Source organism: Chelonia mydas, chromosome 1, assembly GCF_015237465.2.
Source record: "Chelonia mydas isolate rCheMyd1 chromosome 1, rCheMyd1.pri.v2, whole genome shotgun sequence".
Taxonomy (NCBI): Eukaryota; Metazoa; Chordata; order Testudines; family Cheloniidae; genus Chelonia; species Chelonia mydas.
The window spans coordinates 134,595,330-134,614,501 of NC_057849.1; the positions used below are offsets into that span (position 1 = coordinate 134,595,330).

Below are 19,172 nucleotides of genomic sequence, written 5' to 3' on the forward strand. Positions count from 1 at the left end.
CTCTTACTGCGTACTAGAGTGCCTTTGTGCACATTAGCTTAATGCACTTTGCAAGTGTACTAAGCTAAGCCACCTGAGGGCACTCTTAGGCCATGTCTACACAACAAAGTTAAGTCGACATACTTATGTAAGTCGACATCGAGCCTCCAAATTAAGCAAATCGATCTTGCATGTTTACACCACCCTCATTGTGTTGGTGGAGTGCGTCCTCACTAGCAGTGTGCAGTAAGAGTGTCCACCTGGGGAGTTAGTGAAGAGTTGTAAATTCACAACTTCACAATTTACTGCACACTAGGCTTCACTGTGTAGATAAGCCCCTAGTCTCCCTGTGCCTAAATTCCCCACCTGTAAAATGGGGATAACAGAACTTCCCTACCTTACCAGGAGTGTCATGAGAATAAATCCATTAAAGATTGAGTTCAGGTACTCTGGCAATGGGACCATATTAGTGGAGCTTCTTATCCAAGAAGTGGGTATATTTAGGGTAAATAGTTAAATGTTAAATACTAAGCTCTCCTGATTGTAGATTTGCCTGAATTTCATTCATTTTACAAAAACAAACATTTGACTAAACATCACAGAACATTATTATTGTTACGCCTCGAGGCCCCAACCAGGTTCAGGGCCTTATTGTGCTAGGCACTGTGTAACACATAAAAGACAGTCACTGTCCTTACACCTTACAATCTAAAGATGCAAGACTGGCAGAGTTGGGGGGGAAAAGGATACAACATACAAGCAGATTGATCATGGCAATTGTCTTGTTAGTGCAATGATTTCTTGGGTGGGATTTTATTTACTGGGATTTTTATACACAAAACATGGAACAGATGCAGAAGAGGGAAAGGGAGTTGGAACTGAGACTAGACAGTGGAAGAGGATGGAGAGAGAGAGAGACAGGGAAGGGAATAGTGAGGGAGAGGGGAACAGATGGGAAGTGAATGGATAAACACAGGGGAAGAGTAAAGGAAACAATAAAAGGGAGTATAGGAAATAATTCTGTGCCTGAAGCATGACTATACCTAAGACCAGCCCTGGTTTCCAGGGGGATGGCTGAAGTATTCTGTTTAATAAACTACCTAAAAACGTCACTTAAAGAACCATGAGAATAGCAGCAAAACCATATTTGCAGCTTGACATCTCATTAGAAGTCTTACCTTTTTAACCATTTCAGAAGTTACATCAATGTTTGGTTTGTCTGGATAGGGGACTGTCAAGGCATACAAATTAGTCCAAAATCTACCCCACATGTCACCTTCAACAGAGAAGGGAAAGTTACAAATTAATTAAATAGTATACTATCTGCCATGCTCAAAGTCATCAAAGATTGTTGGGTTTGTATCATAACAGGTGTAAGGATTTTCACACATGTAAGCTAGGGCCTGATGCAAAGCCCACTGGAATTAATCGGAGTCCTTACATTAACGTTAATGGGCTTTGCATCAGGCACGTTATTATTTATTATTATTATGTTAGCTCCTAGGAACCCCAGTCGTGGATCAAGGCCTCATTGTGCTAGATGCTGTACAAAGACAGAACACACTGGTCCCTGTTCCAAGAGCTTAAAATCTAAGTATGAGACAACAGATGGATAGACATAGACAGGATATATTTAATATAATGATACCACAAGTAGAATATTTTAGAAAATATATATATATAAAAAAAAGTTTTATTTGCCATACCAAAATTATTTCAACCTCAAAGGTGCTAATTTCTTCAATGAAAAACAAACATCATCATTCCCTGAGATAAACTACCTCTTACCATACAGCTTCAGGACCATTTGAAATTGAAACAACTGAGCATCCACTGCATTTCTATGTGTAATACTACAATTGATTATTTTCATTAACTGACATTCACATATGGCTAAATGTATACATTACATTAATGCAACATAAAAGTGGCACAGTTAAAATAAGAATGTCACGGTTAAGGTCAAGATTTTCAAAAAATGTGCCTAAAATCTTCTTCCTAAATAAGAATTTAGTAGTTTAGCTTTAGATACCCATTTCTGAGAATCTTGACCTAATTTCCTTTAATGATGTTAAATTGGCTACATTATATCATGCCATTTTGGGGAGGCAATATGGTCTAATGGAAAGAGCACTGGATTGGAAGATAGGGGACCTGGGTTCTATTCCTACCTCTGCCTCTCACCAGCTGTATGAGCTTTGGAAAATTGCTTCAACTCTCTATGCCTCTGTTTCCCCTCCCACCCTTTCTCTGTCTTGTCTTTCTAGATTGTAACCTCTGCAGGGAAGGGACTGTCTCTTTCACTGTGTGTTTACACAGCACCTACTGGAATGGGACCCAAAATTATATGAAGAATCTGGATTCACATGCAGTTTAATGTCTTAATATTTATGTCTTAAATGGCACTGTCCTGCTCCCACAGCAGTAAGTGTCTACGAAATCAAGCTTCTATAATACAGATGTTTTTTCATACCGAGTAAATGAGCAGGAAGACATCCTGTTGAACTGATGCGGTCTGAGCCATAGACATTCTCCAGCCTGTACCTCACATAAGCATGTAGCTCCCGATATAAAGGTTTTATCTAAAAAAAATGGGGATAGATCACAGAGCCATTAATTTGTCTAAGCCACCATCTAGAAATGCAGAGCCTCTAAGATTCAACCAACTGGATATTGCTTATTGTATTATCACGCACCTGTCCAATGTTCTAGGTGTATGTACACAATGTCATGTGGATATATTCTAAAATTTGCAATCCAGTTGTTGTTGTTTGTCATCTTGTCCCACAATATTGATATCAGGCAATTCAAGAATGAATTTTGTGACTTTTACGGGGTCTGTTGTAAAGACCATCCTGAACTCATTGTGGTACTGGGGTGTTCCCAGAGGAAATGGCTGGCTAACAGGACCCTGGCAACCATATTCCCACCATTAAGTTGCATATGAGAGCTTGGAGACAAAATGCTCCTGCAATCCAGCTTCCCCTCAGTAAGGCCCTAATAGCACTGCACAGGTGTAAGGAAGGGAGGCATGTCTATCCCTAAGCCATGGAATAGCTATGGAGCCACTCAATGGATGTCACTACAGTCCCCTGGCAGAATGCTCTCCTGTGAGGGTTCACACAGCCCCCACACAGGAGAAGGATGTAAGAAGCTGCATAGCATGTAGTCACACCCCTCATTCTCCTACCTCCTGCTCACTACTGTACCTTTTGCAGTAAAAATGCACCGGTTCCACGGCAAAGGGTACCTTTTATGGTTGTGACGGAGGAAGCTAAATTTTCTCCTAAAAGACTAGATAAATATATAGGCTTTGTAACAAATTCAGGCCCTGTTGGAGCAAGGGGAGAAGGGAATTCCAGAAAAGAGTCCAAGTTCATATGAAACCTGCAAGTTCCATTTGGGCTTGCCCCAGGTTTGCTTTGAAGTCTTAAGTTCTTGAGAATGTGAAACTCCACGTGAAACTGAAAGGACTGTGAGAACAATAAATGGTATGAACAAAACCACCTGATTATGGTTTGTGGAGCCTACGTTACCCAAGGCCAGTGGGCTAGGCAGAGTTGTACTATTTCCCCATGGTACAGCTGTTTAAGTCACAAAACTTTCACAAATTACAAACCAGTGTAGAAATGACAAAATGAAACTTCAGAACAGTGGTTAAGAAAACTCCCACAACTTGACACTGAATCACTACCTGCTCAAATGTCGTTTCCACATCTTCAATCAGCTGATTACGGCTGTAGGCATACTCTGGGGAATTATCTACTTCATAATTTCCTCTCCAGTAATCTCCATAGTCAGAATACTCTGCAAAACAAAAGCATGCTCTTACTGAGACCAGAGTCCAGCCTGAAATTTAAACAATCTCTCCCTATAAGGGAAGAGATGAAGTTATTAGTATTGGAACTGAAGGCATGAGTGTGCCCTCTGAGACGGTGGGAGGGAGGAAGCCACCCCATGGAAAAGCTCTGTTCCACTGCAGTTTAGATAGCCCAAGTCTCCAGGGACAGCAGAAACAGAAATTGCAGGAACTGTTTGAAGGACTGTCTGTGATTCATACTCATCAGAGAGGAAGAATAAAGAGACGGATTAGGCTAGAGTTCTTCATTAGATTAGGTATCAAGGGAGAGCAAAGACTTGGGTTCAGTTTCAGTGACAATGAAATCTCACAAATCAGTCTCATAAAACATATGCAGGGCAGGCTGCCTCCAAACTAGACGTAGGAAAAAAGCCCTTTCTAGTTCTGAATCTACCTCAAGAGTACAACTACAGGGGCAAGCTCAGATCCTGGGATTCAAATTCAACATCCCCTCCATGAAATTTGATTGGGGAGGGGATGCTTCATGTTTAAAGCCCACTGTCTGGGCCCTCTCTAATACTGGGAGAGCTGGTAGCAAGGCCTCTAGTTAAAGTTGCCTTGACACTTTCCATTACAACCCTCCCTTTTCAATTGCTTGTAACTTTGAAAAACATTTACCATTTGGACTTAAATTTTCCATGCTTGGGCACTGCCTCTACTTAGATTTTTTTGAGGAAGGATAAAATACAGGAAAGTAGACAGGTAAAGGTATGGTTGCGTGGGGAGAGAGATGAGTGGAATTGGAAATGTTTCAGAAAAGGGCAACAACAATGATTAGGAGTATGGAACAGCTTCTGTATGAGGAGAGATTAATAAGACTGGGACTTTTCAGCTTGGAAAAGAGACGACTAAGGGGGAATATGATAGAGGTGTATAAAATCATGACTGGTGTGGTGAAAGTAAATAAGGAAGTGTTGTTTACTTCTTCTCATAACACAAGAATCAGGGGCACCAAATGAAATTAATAGGCAGCAGGTTTATAACAAACAAAAGGAAGTATTTCTTCACACAATGCACAGTCATCTGTGGAATTCTTTACCAGAGGATGTTGTGAAGGCCAAGACTATAACAGGGTTCAAAAAAGAACTCAATAAGTTCATGAAGGATAGGTCCATCAATGGCTGTTAACTAGGATGGGCAAGGATGGTGTTCCTAGCCTCTGTTTGCCAGAAGCTGGGAATGGGTGACAGGGGATGGATCACTTGATGATTACCTGTTCTGTTCATTCCCTCTGGGGCACCAGGCATTGGCCACTGTCGGAAGACAGGATACTGGGCTAGATGGACCTTTGGCCTGACCCAGTATGGCTGTTCTTATGTTCATATGATGTAGCTACACCTTGCTAGGTATTATTTATATGCTATGGTATGATCTATCATAGAAGCTCTCAGGGTAAAAACAACTCATCCAGGCTGCTGTTTCTTGAGAGGATGATCCTCTCTGATTGGTGGGAAGAAGATCTCTGAAAAGCATCACACTGCATAATCTTTTGTGCCTTAAATTAAAAATTCCTTCAACTGCTCAGATAATAGCTGCATCTGCACCTCACCTAGGCGAATTATTGGCTTCACTTTAGGTAGTGAAAGATACTACGGTGTTATGGGAGTGAGATAAAATGCCAACAAAGACAGACCTCTTCATTATGGTATAAGACTGGTGAAATGTATCTGGTCGGATCACTGGCCTGATTCTCCACTGCCTTGTACAGTTAGTCACATAGGAACATGGGTTGTCAGACTGCACAGGACCTCCTGGGTCATCGAATCCAGTCCCTGCTACTGCAGGCAACCCCATCATATAATCCCATTCATAAAATTATCCAGATCCGTCTTAAAATCTAGTTAAGTTGTTTGCCCCTACTACTCCTTTTGGGAGGCTGTTCCAGAACCTCACTCCTCCGATGGTTAGAAACCTTTTTCTAATTTCCCGCCTAAATTTATTCATAGTCAGTTTATACCTACTTGTTCTTGTGCCAACATTGTCATTTAACTTAAACAGCTTTTCAACCCTCCCAGGTGTTTACTGCCCTGTTGTATTTTTAGACAGAAATCCTATCCTCCCCTAAGCCTTTGTTTTTCCAGGCTAAACAAACCAAGCTTTTTTAGTCGCCCCTCATGAGATAGGCTCTCAGCCCCAAGACAGATCCAGAAGGAACTTCAGTAGTAACTGTCCTTCAGCCTGATAGCTCTCCTTTCAGTACAACTTGTTGTCTCCCCTTTAGCCAGTTCCTAGTTATTTCATCAAAAATACCAGATTAGTCTGACATGATCTACCTTTGGTAAACCCATGTTGCATTTTATCCCTTTTTCTGTTTACCTCCATTATCTAGTCTCCCTGATTTGAGAGCATTAAGCTCTGGTTTTTGCTACCACTTCAGAGGTGGTAATTTCCATTTTTGTACACTCATTCCTATTAGCCATCCTCCCACTGTTTTCTTTATCTTCCTTATGGAAAACTGAGCTGAGAGTTGTTGGGCCACACCTAGATTAGCCTTAGCCTCTACCCCATCCTCAAAGCATAGTGGCCTCACTTCTTTTCTTGTTCTTTTATTTATATGGTTAAAGAACTTTTTACTAATTGTTTTAATTTCCTTGGCATGGTCTAACTCAGCTTGGCTTTTTGGCAGTTCTCTCTTTATTCTTACACTTTCTGACCTCCGAGACATAGCTTTCTTTGCTGATCAATCCCATCTTCCATTCTTTGTAGGCTCTCTAATTACCACAAATATCCTTTCTGAGGTTGTTATTCATCTCATTAGGTCCGTAGCCCTTTGTTACTAGTTATTTCCCCTTGCTTGGGTTGCAAATTCCACATCGTTTTTGCACCTCTGACTTAAAGAAATTCCAAGCCGCCTCCACTTCTAAGTCCCTGAGCTCTTCTGTGCAGTTGACTTCACTACCTAGCTCCAGTAATTTCTCAAAGCACGCCCTTTTGAAATCAAAAACCTTAGGGTATGTCTATACTACAGAGACTATACCAGCATAGGTATTTCACCGTAGCTATGCCAGCATGGCTCCCTGGTGTAGACACAGCCTACACTGACACAAGGGTTTTTTCTGTTGGTGTAAGGCAGAACCACCCTGAATGATGGGAACTATGTCAACTGAAGCATTCTTCCATTGACACAGCTGTGTCTACACTGTGGGGTTAGGTTGGCGTAGCTACGTTGGTCAGGGGTGTGGATTTTTCACAGGACGTATCTATGTTAATCAACTTTTAAGTTTAGACCAGGACTTTGCAGATTACACATGTATAAAGAGAGTGCAAAGTGCGTGCACAAGGCTACCCACCAGTGTGTGGAAGATCCTGGCTTTGTTTGGACACAGATGACTGCACAGGGTATGAAGGGCTATGGAGAATCAGGCCCTCTGTGTTTCTGAAGGACAAAATAATTGCAATTGTAACTTACTATTAAGTCTTGCAGCCTCATTTTCCAACTCAACATAACGTTCATATAACGGTCTCATCTTCTTGCCAACTTCAGCTCTCCAGCCTTGCCATGCCCGTAGTCTCTCAGAGTAATCAGTGCTGCTAGCCATAATAGCATCTAGCCCTGTCGTCGTTTAAAAAAAAGAACAAGAGCCATAAATACAAGATGAATTCTTTAAGTACTTGTCATTCTACATTAAAAAACCAACAGGAAAACCGGGAAGAATGAAAACAGCAGAATACACATTTTGGGTAAAACCAGTCACGCTGTAGCTGAACGTTGGTTTATTGAAGGAAATGTTTGATTTGTTTCCATTTCAGCTTTTCTGCCCTGAGATATGGGGCCAGTTTGTGATTCAGGTAAAACAAGTGTGACCCTAGATTAATTTCACTGAAGTTAGTGCAGTTTTCTGGACTTACTCCAATGTAACAGAAATCAGAATCTGGCTTGAAGTCTGCCAATAGGACTTCTATCTCTTTTGATAGAATTTGATAAAACTCCTCCAGTATGGCAGAACCCCCAAGTGATGTAAAGTTAGCACAGGCTGCTCTGCAACATTAGAAGCCACACCCAAGTTTTAGCCACACAAACCTACATCATTTGAAACGGGGCATGTAATTTTGAGCAAACCAGATGGAGGACCATGAAATCTGCAACTCATGCTACTTCACTAAATTATTTCCATGTGTGAAAAGTCACAGCAAAATTGTACTGGGAGATAAAAACCACACCACCAACAATAAATAAGCTTTATAAAATAAGAGCATTTGGAGAACACAGATATATTAAACCTAAATTTTGATCTTTCACAATTAAAAACCTCCTCTCTGCTTTGTTCGACTCTTCTTGAAACCTGTTAACGTAAAGGGCACAGGATAGATATTGTCTATACCGTACCTGGCTCCAGCGGCAAGCAGTTAAATGGATCATCAGGTTTACACACAGTCCCAGTGCTGTAGATGGTGCTCATTGTACTTAAAATAGTTTTCAGCTGCAATTTAAATACAAAAAAGCCCATTAAAAAAGAAAACAATAAATACAAAATGATAAATATTCCATAACTGTTAGTCCTTAAAATCTCAGTACAGCAGCCTATCCCTATCAGCAAGGCAGTTTAGCATGTGCTTAAGCACTGTACTTGAGTAAAAATGAATTTAAGCATTTGCTTAAATGCTTTGCTAAGTTGGAGCCTACTTGGACAAGACAGATAATGTAATATCTTTTGAGTGGATACTAAGTGACTCCACAAAACCCTTCAGATACATCATCATCATAAAGATTAACAATGCATTTTATGTATATGGCACTCATGCCAAGGGTTTCTAGGTAAGTATACAGTACATATGTTTTAATGGAGGGGAAAGGTCCCTTTTCCGGATACAGACAGGTTGATTGTTGGTTGTATTTTTTAATGATACATAAGGTAGCTTATGTGAATCTGTTTACTGTGGCTTTACGCAGAATTTAATGTTTATGTCTTGCTTCAGCTGAAGGCCAAATGCATCTCAGAATATTCAGCTCCATCTCAGCCTCTACAGTTGTGCTACAGAGCATTCTCTTTTCACTTATCTATAGTTAACGTCTTTCTTTCTCAACTATCCTCAACTTTTCCAGTGTCAAGTAAATTATATTCCCTAATTGAGGACTATATACCTGTCACATGTCCTAGCAAATGCCCCTTCACGGTCACTCACAAGGATTGCTGTGAGAGGAATCCACAGCTTCTTCTGCTTTCGATCCGCTAGGGCATGTTAAGCTTCTGGAGCCTCAGCAGATTGCAGCACTGTTTCCCCCTTGTCCTGTTTAGCACAATTCCTGGTCACCAACCCTTAGTCTGTTACCCCTTCTCAGAAACCCAGCTCCTCATCCCACCTGCCCTTGCCCTCCAGAAACAGCACTGACCCGCAAGATACCCCAGTCACTCAAACACACCCTCTCTCAGAACTCCATCCCAAAGTGTGAAGATTCTGGCTACAGTTTAACTCTTTCAGGGGCACACAGCAGTTGTGAAGCAATCAACACACACACACAAACTTTGCATGGAGTCTAACACCTTAATACTCTTTTATACTTAATCATGTAAAGCAGAGGAGAATACAGATCACACAAAACAGTTAACCCTAAAGGCATACCCCTTCCTATAACGCCCTTCCCTTGTGAGTCCTTAGGGACCATCTGATTCCAGGAAGGCAGGCAGGGTGACCTCTGCCTCCCGAAGGCTGTTACATGATTGGTAGTCTCTCCCTCCTGGAGCCCCTTACCTAGCTTCTGTGACCTTCCTCTTTCATGCCCCATGCTTCCTTTTCCTGTCTCTTGAACCTGCCTGTGGATTTCTTATTTAAACTCCTCCCAGTAACCTGATTGCCTTTGTTCTCCTCCTGGTAGCTTTCCACTGCTACTTTATCACACACCTCATCAGAGGAGTCAGCTAAACTGGTTTCCTAAGGCTGCCACTCATCCATTGTCCCAGAGGATTGCATCTGAATAGGATCACTGAGCCTTAGGCCTGGTCTACACTACAAAGTTAGGTCATCATAAGTCACCCTGTATTGACCTATATGTGTATGTGTCTCAGATTTGTCTCCAGCCAATGTAAGTGCCCCACTACGGCAACACAGTAAAACCACCTCACCGAATGGCATAAAATCATGGTTCACCTGCTGAGGTCAACACAGGGTGAGTGCAGACACTGTATGACCCATGTCAACGTTAACAGTCCTCCACCAGCTGTTTCATAATGCCCAATTCCCTCTAACAGTGATCACTCTGGACACAATTGTAAACTCCACTGCCTAAAGGTCACAGAGACTGGAGGACTTCCCCCCTTTGAAATCTCCACCATATTTTTGAAATCTCTTTTCCTCATTGCCACCTGTAGTGAGCACACCTACCCGTTCTCCCTTGGTAAGCACCTTCTATTATTTCTGTCTGCTACAGGCCCTGTCAGCAATAGTGGATCCACATACATATAGGCACAAATGATATCGCAGTTTTTCATAATACAACTTCATAATATCAACCAGAATTCATAAGCTGTACAGACATAGCCCCAATTCACAAACCTGCTCACTTTTATATTTTGTATCAGAGCTATTCTGAGCTATCCAAGAGGAAAAAAAAATGTTTGAGCAATTTCTGTAAGCATGAAAAATGATTGTGTGTGTGTGTGGGGGGTCACAATCAGAAAATTTAAAAATACACAAATGGAGTTCTGTCGAACAGTACAGAAAGTCGCCTTTGAGCTGAGAACCAGCATGAACAATTTCAGCCCAGTGAGTCTTCCTTCTGGAAAGTTATAAGTGCCTAAAAATAGAGGATAAAGATGGAAATGCCTTATCACTCACAACCACAATGCTGCCACTGCAACACTACAATTATACAAAATATTTGCCTGAACTATTTGGAATTGCTCACAGACAATCTGCCTTTCTCTGAACACAGGAATTGCCAGACTGGATCAGACCCAAGGTCCAACCTGTCTCTGACAGTGGCCAACACTAGATGCCTCAGAGGAATGTGTAAGAACCCCGCAGTAGACGGATGTAGGATAATCTGCCTCCACATGAGGTCTCATCTTGATCTCCAGTAGTTAGAGACTGGCTTAAGCCCTGAAGCACAAAGTTCAATATCCCTTCGGATATGTGCATAGTCATTAGGCATAACTCTGGATAGTCTTGATAGCCATATAAATGCCCAGTCCCATTTTGAATCTTCCTAGATTTTTGGCCTCAACCACTTTGTGGTAATTACACATCTGAACAATTATTTCCTTGTCTTAGTTGTAAATTTGCCACCTTTGAATTTCATTGAATGCCTTCTTGTCATCTGTGTTTCTACTTATTCCCCAAGATCCTGACCCTACAAAGCACATAAGTGTGTATATAATTTTTCTTATGTGAGCAGTCCCATTGACTATGCTATACAGACACATGCATGTTGCTTAATTGTATGTAACATATGCTGAAGGATCTGTGTATTCAATGAGTTCAGGTAATGATCTAAACTTGTAGATATTTAATGCACAATATAAACTAGCAATAAATTAAATGTGCACATATGTAATATTAGCTAATAAAAGACATATCATTTACAACAAGACTACACTGTTGGGATTTAATATGTTGCTGGGATAAACAAAGACTAGGAATAATATTATAACCACTGCCAGAGACATTTTGAAATGTATTTCAACTCTTGGGACAGCCTACATACGTTTAGCAACTTACTTCACTGTATTTTTCCTCAGATAGCACTGATGTTCCTTTGTCCTGAAGAGACTGAAGTTGGAGTTTGACAATAGGATCCATAATTTTATCTATTGCGTACTTGCTGGCATTGTTGGATGCTTCATCATAGAATGCAGACCATTTGGCTCCTGCTTCATTCTAAAACAGATTAATTAAAGTCTGAATTACTCATTTGTAAGAAATCCAGCAAGATAAAAGGTTTTAGGGGAGAAAACATTCCTTGCATGAAGAATTAGTTTTGTGGATTTTGCTAGTTCTCTCATTAGCTTTGGAAATATTTCTACTATAAAATGAAAATAACTAGGGAACATTTTGGATTCAATTTATTCTCAAATGTAGAGCTTTTCAAATTATTTGTATTTGGAAAAATAGTAATCACGTAGCCAATACCCTCTCCCCAAAACAAACAAACCAGTTTTTAATGGATTCAGAACCATCAAGCTGTGCACATAGCCGGTTTATGTAACCATACATACTTATTACTGCTCCCCTCATCCTCCTTCCCTCCTGTATTTGTTGCATGTGGGTGTTGCATGCTGTCTTAACTTAGACCTGGGGTGGGCAAACTTTTTGGCCTGAGGGCCACATCTTGGTATGGAAACTGTATGGAGGGCTGGCTGGGGCAGGGGATTGGGGCACAAGGGGGGATGAGGGCTCCGGCTCGGGGTACAGACTCTGGGGTGGGGCTGGGGATGAGGGGCTTGGGGTGCAGGAGGGGGCTTCAGGCTGGGATCAAAGAATTTGGAGGGCGATCAGGGCTGGGGCAGGCGGTTGGGCCGTGGAGGGGAAAGGAGGGTGCAGGATCCAGGCAGCCCTCACCTGAAGTGGCTCCTGGAAACAGCGGACTGTCCTCCCTCTGGCTCCCACATGGAGGAGGGGCCACATTGCGCTGCCCCATCCACAGGCATCACCCCCGCAGCTCCCATTGGCCGTGGTTCCCGGCCACTGGGAGCTGCAGAGACGGCACTTGGGGAGGGGACAGCATGTAGCTGGCTGCCCCTGCTTTCAGGAGCCACGTGGAGTGGAGCAAGGCAAGCCCCCGACCCCGCTCCCCAGCTGGAGAACCAAAGCTCGGAAAGCATTGCTCCCAACCCCACTCCCCGGTGGGAGCTCGAGGGCTGGATTAAAAGGTCAGACGGGCCAGGTGTGGCCTGTGGGAGGTAGTTTTCCCACCCCTGAGTTAGACTGTAAGCTCTTTGGGGTATGGGGCATTCCTACCTATGCATTTAAATAGTCCATAGCTCAAGAATCATGATCCTGACTGAATCCTTTGAGTGCTGCTACAATAGAAGTAATAAATCATAATTGCCATGTCACTGCTAGTAATTCATGTGATTACACAAATATTTAATCTTCACAAAGTTATAATAATTCATTCTTACTGATTGGACGTGGAAGACCACACACTCCCAAATGCAGTTTAAGATCCTAAACTGTACATGCAGAATATGAACCCACAACATGCAGTTGCTTGCACCAACTCTGTGTGTCTATACTCTACAAGACAAGCTGGCTCACAGATGCAGTGCAACCCTTAGCACTTAACGTTATTTGGATTTCGGCAGTCACTAGAAGAGCCATTTTTCATTTCCATCTTTTGTTATGGACAATGAGCACATGCAGGTTTGGTTTGGAATCTTAGGACACTTCTAATCTCCCTTCTGTATGTTTCATGACGTTTAAGGGCCATTGTACTTACGGTTATCATAGCTCCTTTCTAATGACTCATCAGAAGATAAGAATTACCACCCAGCATGCAGACATTCAGAACTATGTATGAATATGTTGGCAATGTCTTTTTTTTCTTTATTCTTTGGGAATGAGCAAAAATGGGGATCATTTTCTTTTTAACACCTCAGTCCTGGTGTTTGATACCCAACCAGAGTAAAATTTATTAGTATGCAAATGTATTTTTTACATTATTTGATCCCAGTGGGGATGACCAAGCAAGTTGGGGATCAGGCGGGGAGGGGGCATTTTCTGCCCAATGAGAAGAGCCAGCTGGGGGAAGTTGGGTTGCCAGTCGGTACCTCTCCATGAGACGGGCTGGTTGAGTGCATGGGCTGTCCCCACCCATTTGGAGAACTGGTTGAGGAGTGGGCGAAATGGTTGTGTGATTATGGAGGGGTGACCCCATTCTATGAAAAAAGTGGGTTTGAGTAAGCCACTGAGGGCACCTTTCATTAACTCTGTCCCTTTAGCAGATGGGGCCACACCAGTGTCACTGGTGGCATCACAATAGTGCATGCACGAGGGACAACCAGAGGCACCGTCCCTGAGCACCATCATACTTGTGTTCATTACTGGTATCACACTGAGCCACCATCTTATCCTATTGCTTAAAGCTGCTAAATGGAGCTTCAATTTTATGTGTTTCAGAATGTCACAGACCCACGATTAGCCAGGAGGATTTCATCCTGCAATCAGGGACTATATTTTAATTAAGAAATGTTACACTTAAACCATGTTTTCATTAAGTAGTAAGACTTCACTGGGTGTGGTGATTCTGGGTTATACCTTTATTCAGAATTAGGTCTGTTGAGATTACACTGCATCACCACATGCCAAAATGTTTATTTAGAAACTAGTTTGCTTTAAAGTGTAGCTACAAAATTCTCCACAATATTTTCCATTGATTTTCAAGATTCCAAGAATAATAGATGCTTTCTAATATGGCTGCAGCACTGAATCCTCAGTGACCAGTCAGATTACGGTTGAATGCTGTCACAGCATATGATATCTGTCTAGAGGGGCAGGTGATTGTACTGCATAGCTAGAGGCTGAGCAGAGGCTGGATCGTTAGAGACTGGGAGACAGTGAATCTTATTGTGAGATAGGGCAAGCACAACTGTCACTGTCCTTCCTGTGGCTATATACTAGCTTCTATTAGTCAGGACATCAGGCCTTGGGAATCTGGAAATCTATGTATTCATTACATTTTCCTCACAGTACAATTCTACCTATTCCACTGGTGATTGCTAAGGATGCTAATCTATGAGAATAGCGACAATGTTCTGAGGCAGACAATCATCCACTGTGAAATGAGTTAGTGACCTAAATCTAATTCACATAACCCGCCAAATGACCATCAGAAAATTTTCAGTAACTACTAAACTAAAATCCAAAATTGAACCCATCCCTAGTTCCTTATTCATTAGCAATTCCTATATATCTATCTACAGCAATACAATAAAATATCATGTAGTTAGAATATTTCTAATATAATAGCAAGCATTCCGAGTCCGCATTATGTACCCACCATCTTTTCAGCGTTCTCATCTGTGATGTTGGTGTTGTAGTCCCAGGAGGCAAGTGAACTTGCATAAGACAGATCTTCTGCTCGTACATTGAATTGAGACAAAAAGTTGCTGGCCTCTTGTGTTGTATCCTGTGATGTAGCAACAGCAGTGAGACTGCAAAGAAGCCAAAGATGGACCAACATACTTCCTTTGAGCCAAGATCCACTGACTGAGTTAGGTTCCCTCAAATAAGCTTCCTAATCAGCTTCTGTCTCAACAGCCTTTGCACATAGGTGTGTGCTAGGGGAAAAAGGGAGAATCCAATTTGCTGGATCTTCTATTGTTTTTATCCAGCAAAGGACAAAAATGAAAATAGCTTTAAAAAGGCAAATAAACAGAAGTTAATAGTTAACTCTGGAGAAACATAATTACTAGTAGCATTTTATGGTCTTCTTATAAAAGGCTTTTACTTTTAGTTAATGTTTCCCCAGTATGCTGTCCATGATACCGCTGGTTATTATCTATAGTCTCACAGTGTCAGAGGAAGTCCAAGATCTGCAAATCCTTTAACAGATTGATAATAATCTACAAAAATAGTTTGCACATTCAGTGAGACACGACCTGACCTTATCTCTTGGGAAGAAACAAATTCAGTGTAGGACTAGTGTAATGTTGCTGCTTGGCCTCTTAGGGTATGCCTACACAGCAAAGAACCCCGTCCCCACCCCAACCCCCCAGCTGGCCCCTGCCAGCTGATGCAGGCTCTCGGGACCCAGACTGCGGGACTGTTTCATTGCTGTGTAGACTTCCGGGCTTGGGCTGAAGATGGGGTTCAAGGACTCTGCTGGGGGGAAGGTTCCAGAGCTCAGGCTACAGCCCAAGCCTAGACATCTACACAGCAGTGAAACTTCCCTGCAGCCAGAGCCCCAAGAGCCTGAGTCCGCTGGCACAGGCCAGCCATGGGTTTTTCTTTGCTGTGTAGACAGACCTGTAGGCCCAGATCCTCAGGGTTTGCAAGGGAGGAGCCAGGTATTTAGGTGCCTAACTCCTACTGAAATTAATGGGAGTTAAGCACCTGACTTGCTCATGTGCTTTTGAAAATCCCACTAAGTACCTATCTGCATCTTTAGGCACCTAAATATATTTGAAAATCTGGCCCTTAGTCAATGGGACTTACGCTTTTAAGTGACTGAGTCACTTTTGAAAATGATACTTAGGCTCCTAAGTCTCTTAAGCATTGCAATGCCTTCTTTTCTATTTGGGAAGGGCTTAGCACGGTGTGAGCACTACCAGAAACAAAGAAGAAAAAGAATAAGATTTCATTGTTATTTTATTGTTTATTATTTGTATTAGGTCAGTGCCTAGAGAAAGGCCATTTGTGACGGAATTAAGAAGGATAAACCAGGGACATTCTAAGTGATAATATCTTGGGTTTTCCAAGGTAACTTACCAAGAGGCAGCTCAAGTCTCTTTTAGCTGAGGATCTATGTAATGTGCCACATGCAGAACATTACATATACATTTTGCACCTTGCTCTCAATCTATCAGGTAGAGTTCTGAATTATATCACAAAATGACTTCATTATGAAATCCTTTAAACTTTCTAACTTATTTATAGGATACGAAAAAGTGCACCAGTAAGTGAAAATATTTCATAATGTAGACTATTATTTGCAATGTAGACAGATTCTTTGCACTTTGCACATTCTACAGTATTTTCAGAGAGGGTAAACCTTTATTGTGATATGAATTAGTAGAGGTTTAAACTTGAGCTTTGCCTACATTAGAGAAATTTGGCCTGACAACCACCACATTGTGACCACCCAAGATGCCTGTCCCAGATCCCAGCACCAGTTTCTTCCGCAGCATTGTTATTTACCAACAATTCTCAGGAGAAGGATTCCTATGGCTGCCAGCTGTCCAGAGGCAGTTGTGGGGGAATTGGTGACCATCTGGGACAACAAGGAGATCCAGTCATAGCTGAAATCTGTAATTCAGAACACCCAATCTGTCACCTGGTTCCAAATCCCTTGCTGACCAAGGCATCACTCAGTTGAGCAAGTAATGCAGGAAAATGTTAAGGGCAGGGGTCAGGAAGGGATTCCGCCTCTCAGTGTATTCTGGGAACTTTTTTTCTCTCTTACTCTGAAAATTGAGGGATGGCCATGGCTGGAGATGGGACACTCAGCAGGGTTGGCCAGGGCTTTGAGGTGGCACCGAGCATTCTCTCTCTCAGGTGCTTGGCTGCCTGGTTCTTGCTGACATGCTCAGGGCCTAACTCAGGGGTGGGCAAACGTTTTGGCCCGAGGGCCACACCGGAGAATAGAAATTGCATGGCGGGCCATGAATGCTCATAAAATTGGGGTTGGAGTGCGGGACCGGGTGCGGGCTCTGGGGTGGGACTGGGGATGAGGAGTTTGGGGTGTAGGAGGGTGCTCTGAGATGGGACCGAGGGGTTCGGAGGGCGGGAGGGGGATCAGGGCTGGGGCAGGGGTGCAGAAAGGGGTGCAGGTTCTGGCTAGGGGTGAGGGCTCTGGGGTGGGGCTGGGGATGAGAGGTTTGGGGTGCAGGAGGGTGCTCCAGGCTGGGATCAAGGGGTTTGGAGAGCGGGAGGGGGATCAGGGCTAGAGAAGGGGGTTGGGGCATGGGGAGAGGCTCAGGGGGTGCAGGATCTGAGCGGCACTTACCTCAAGCAGTTCCCGAAAGCAGTGGCACATCCCTTCTCCGGCTCCTACGCGGAGGCATGGCCAGGCGGCTCTGCACGCTGCCCCATCCGCAGGCACCACCCCTGCAGCTTCCATTGGAGTGCATAGGAGCCGGAGCAGGGCCATGCCGCAGCTTCCAGGAGCCACATGGTGCGGCCCCAACTGGAGCAGGGCTGAGCTGCGTGGTGTGGCCCTGACCCAGCGCCCCCCAGCCAGAGCATTGGAGAGGGGTTGAGCCGCTGGTGCTGCCCCCGCCCCGGCTGAAACGCCGGAGCGGGGCTGAGCTGCATGGTGCGGCTCACAGGCCGGCTTAAAACAGCTCACGGGCCGGATCCAGCCTGCGGGCCGTAGTTTGCTCACCCATGGTCTAACTGATCACCATTGGTGGGGTCAGGAAGGAATTTTTCCTCGTTAGATTGTAGGGTTTATTGCCTTCCTCTGCAGCATGTGGGTGCGGGTGACTTGCCAGCATTATCTGGGTGTATCTCATGTAATCATTTCCCTGCCTGTGGTACATAATAGTCTAGTCTACCGTGAGCTGTAACACTTCAGTCTAATTTCCATTGTTGGATTTAGTGTGTGGGTGCTGGGTGGGGTTGATAGCTTGCGATACATAGGAGGTCAGACTAGATGATCGGGTGGTCCTTTCTGGCCTTGAACTCTATGACTCTATAATATGGCCTGAAACAATAACAGCATGTCCAGGGCAGGGAGGAAACCTCCCCATTCTATGGCGAATTGGGCAGATTTCTTGGTGATTGCTCTTCAACTTAATTTGGGATGCTGTTCAAGAGTAAAAACACAGCTTGGCCTGCTCCAGTGAAGAACAGCAAGGGGACAGGGAGAATACTAACCTGGAGGCCCCAGCAGAGATAAGGACATGGAACATGTGATACCTGAGACCATGCTGAGATCCCACCTGAGCCTCTTCAGAGGGTCCCAAGTTCTGGAGATGGTAAGGAGACAGCATCCAAGTAATTTGGGAGGAAGAGGAGAAGCAATTGGGTGAGAAGAAGTTCTCTACATAACATGTATTGTTATATGGAGAAATCAGGGCTGATTTTGCTGGCCCTGGGTAAGAGGGGAACATAGTGAACATGTCATAATTGTTGTGCAATGTGCAGATGAAGCCTTATATAACAGCAGATGTCTCTTGCTCCTCCAGGTCTGCCAGTTCCCCCCTCACCTTCCCTGCCTGGGCTGCTACAGCATCAGTGGCAGCTCCTGGCTCCTCCCTTGCAAACCCTATTTTGTTCTGTCAGAGTCTGACTTGTCTCACAGCCCCTTCAGTAGCTCCTCGCTGTGATCAGCTGAGTGGCTGCTGTTGCCATTCTTAGTGAAGTGTCCGGCTTGATGCTTACAGCGCTGGCTGAGCTGTACCATGTAACTTGACTCATGCTGGCCATCAGGCAGAGATTTTTACTTTGTATGTATCAAACAGCACCTAAATATAAACAAAATATGAGATTCTGATTTCAGTCAGCTACCTATTGGGCATGACAGAGATTCTGATTTCAGTCAGCTACAATGTAAGCCTGACAGCTTACACTGTAGCTGTCAGGCCACACGCCAAACCAGGGCATCAGTCCAGCTATCTGCTCTGATATCTCTGCAATCACTCTTCATTCTGTCTTTCTGCTTAGTGCATGAAACACAGGCATACACATTATTAGATACTGAACTGCTCTGCTGCTACCACAGGCTAGGGTAGGG

At 43.4% G+C, this 19,172-nt stretch overlaps 1 protein-coding gene across 2 annotated transcripts in view; it reads right to left on the bottom strand.

The window, feature by feature from the left end:
• The window catches only part of ACE2 (angiotensin converting enzyme 2), a 37,726-nt gene extending 22,602 nt beyond the window's left edge, over window positions 1–15,124 (bottom strand). Inside the window, exons 1-7 of one of the 2 annotated variants that reach the window (XM_007070499.3) lie at window positions 14,775–15,124; window positions 11,495–11,653; window positions 8,166–8,259; window positions 7,248–7,391; window positions 3,674–3,786; window positions 2,453–2,561; window positions 1,158–1,255 (exon numbers count right to left, since the gene is read on the bottom strand). In XM_007070499.3, coding sequence (XP_007070561.3) covers window positions 1,158–1,255; window positions 2,453–2,561; window positions 3,674–3,786; window positions 7,248–7,391; window positions 8,166–8,259; window positions 11,495–11,653; window positions 14,775–14,957 — 900 coding nt within the window. In that variant the 5' untranslated portion in view covers window positions 14,958–15,124. The remainder of the gene's footprint in view (window positions 1–1,157; window positions 1,256–2,452; window positions 2,562–3,673; window positions 3,787–7,247; window positions 7,392–8,165; window positions 8,260–11,494; window positions 11,654–14,774) is intronic. The other variant, XM_037900845.2, reaches the window with a different exon arrangement.
• Window positions 15,125–19,172: the final 4,048 nt, after the last annotated feature.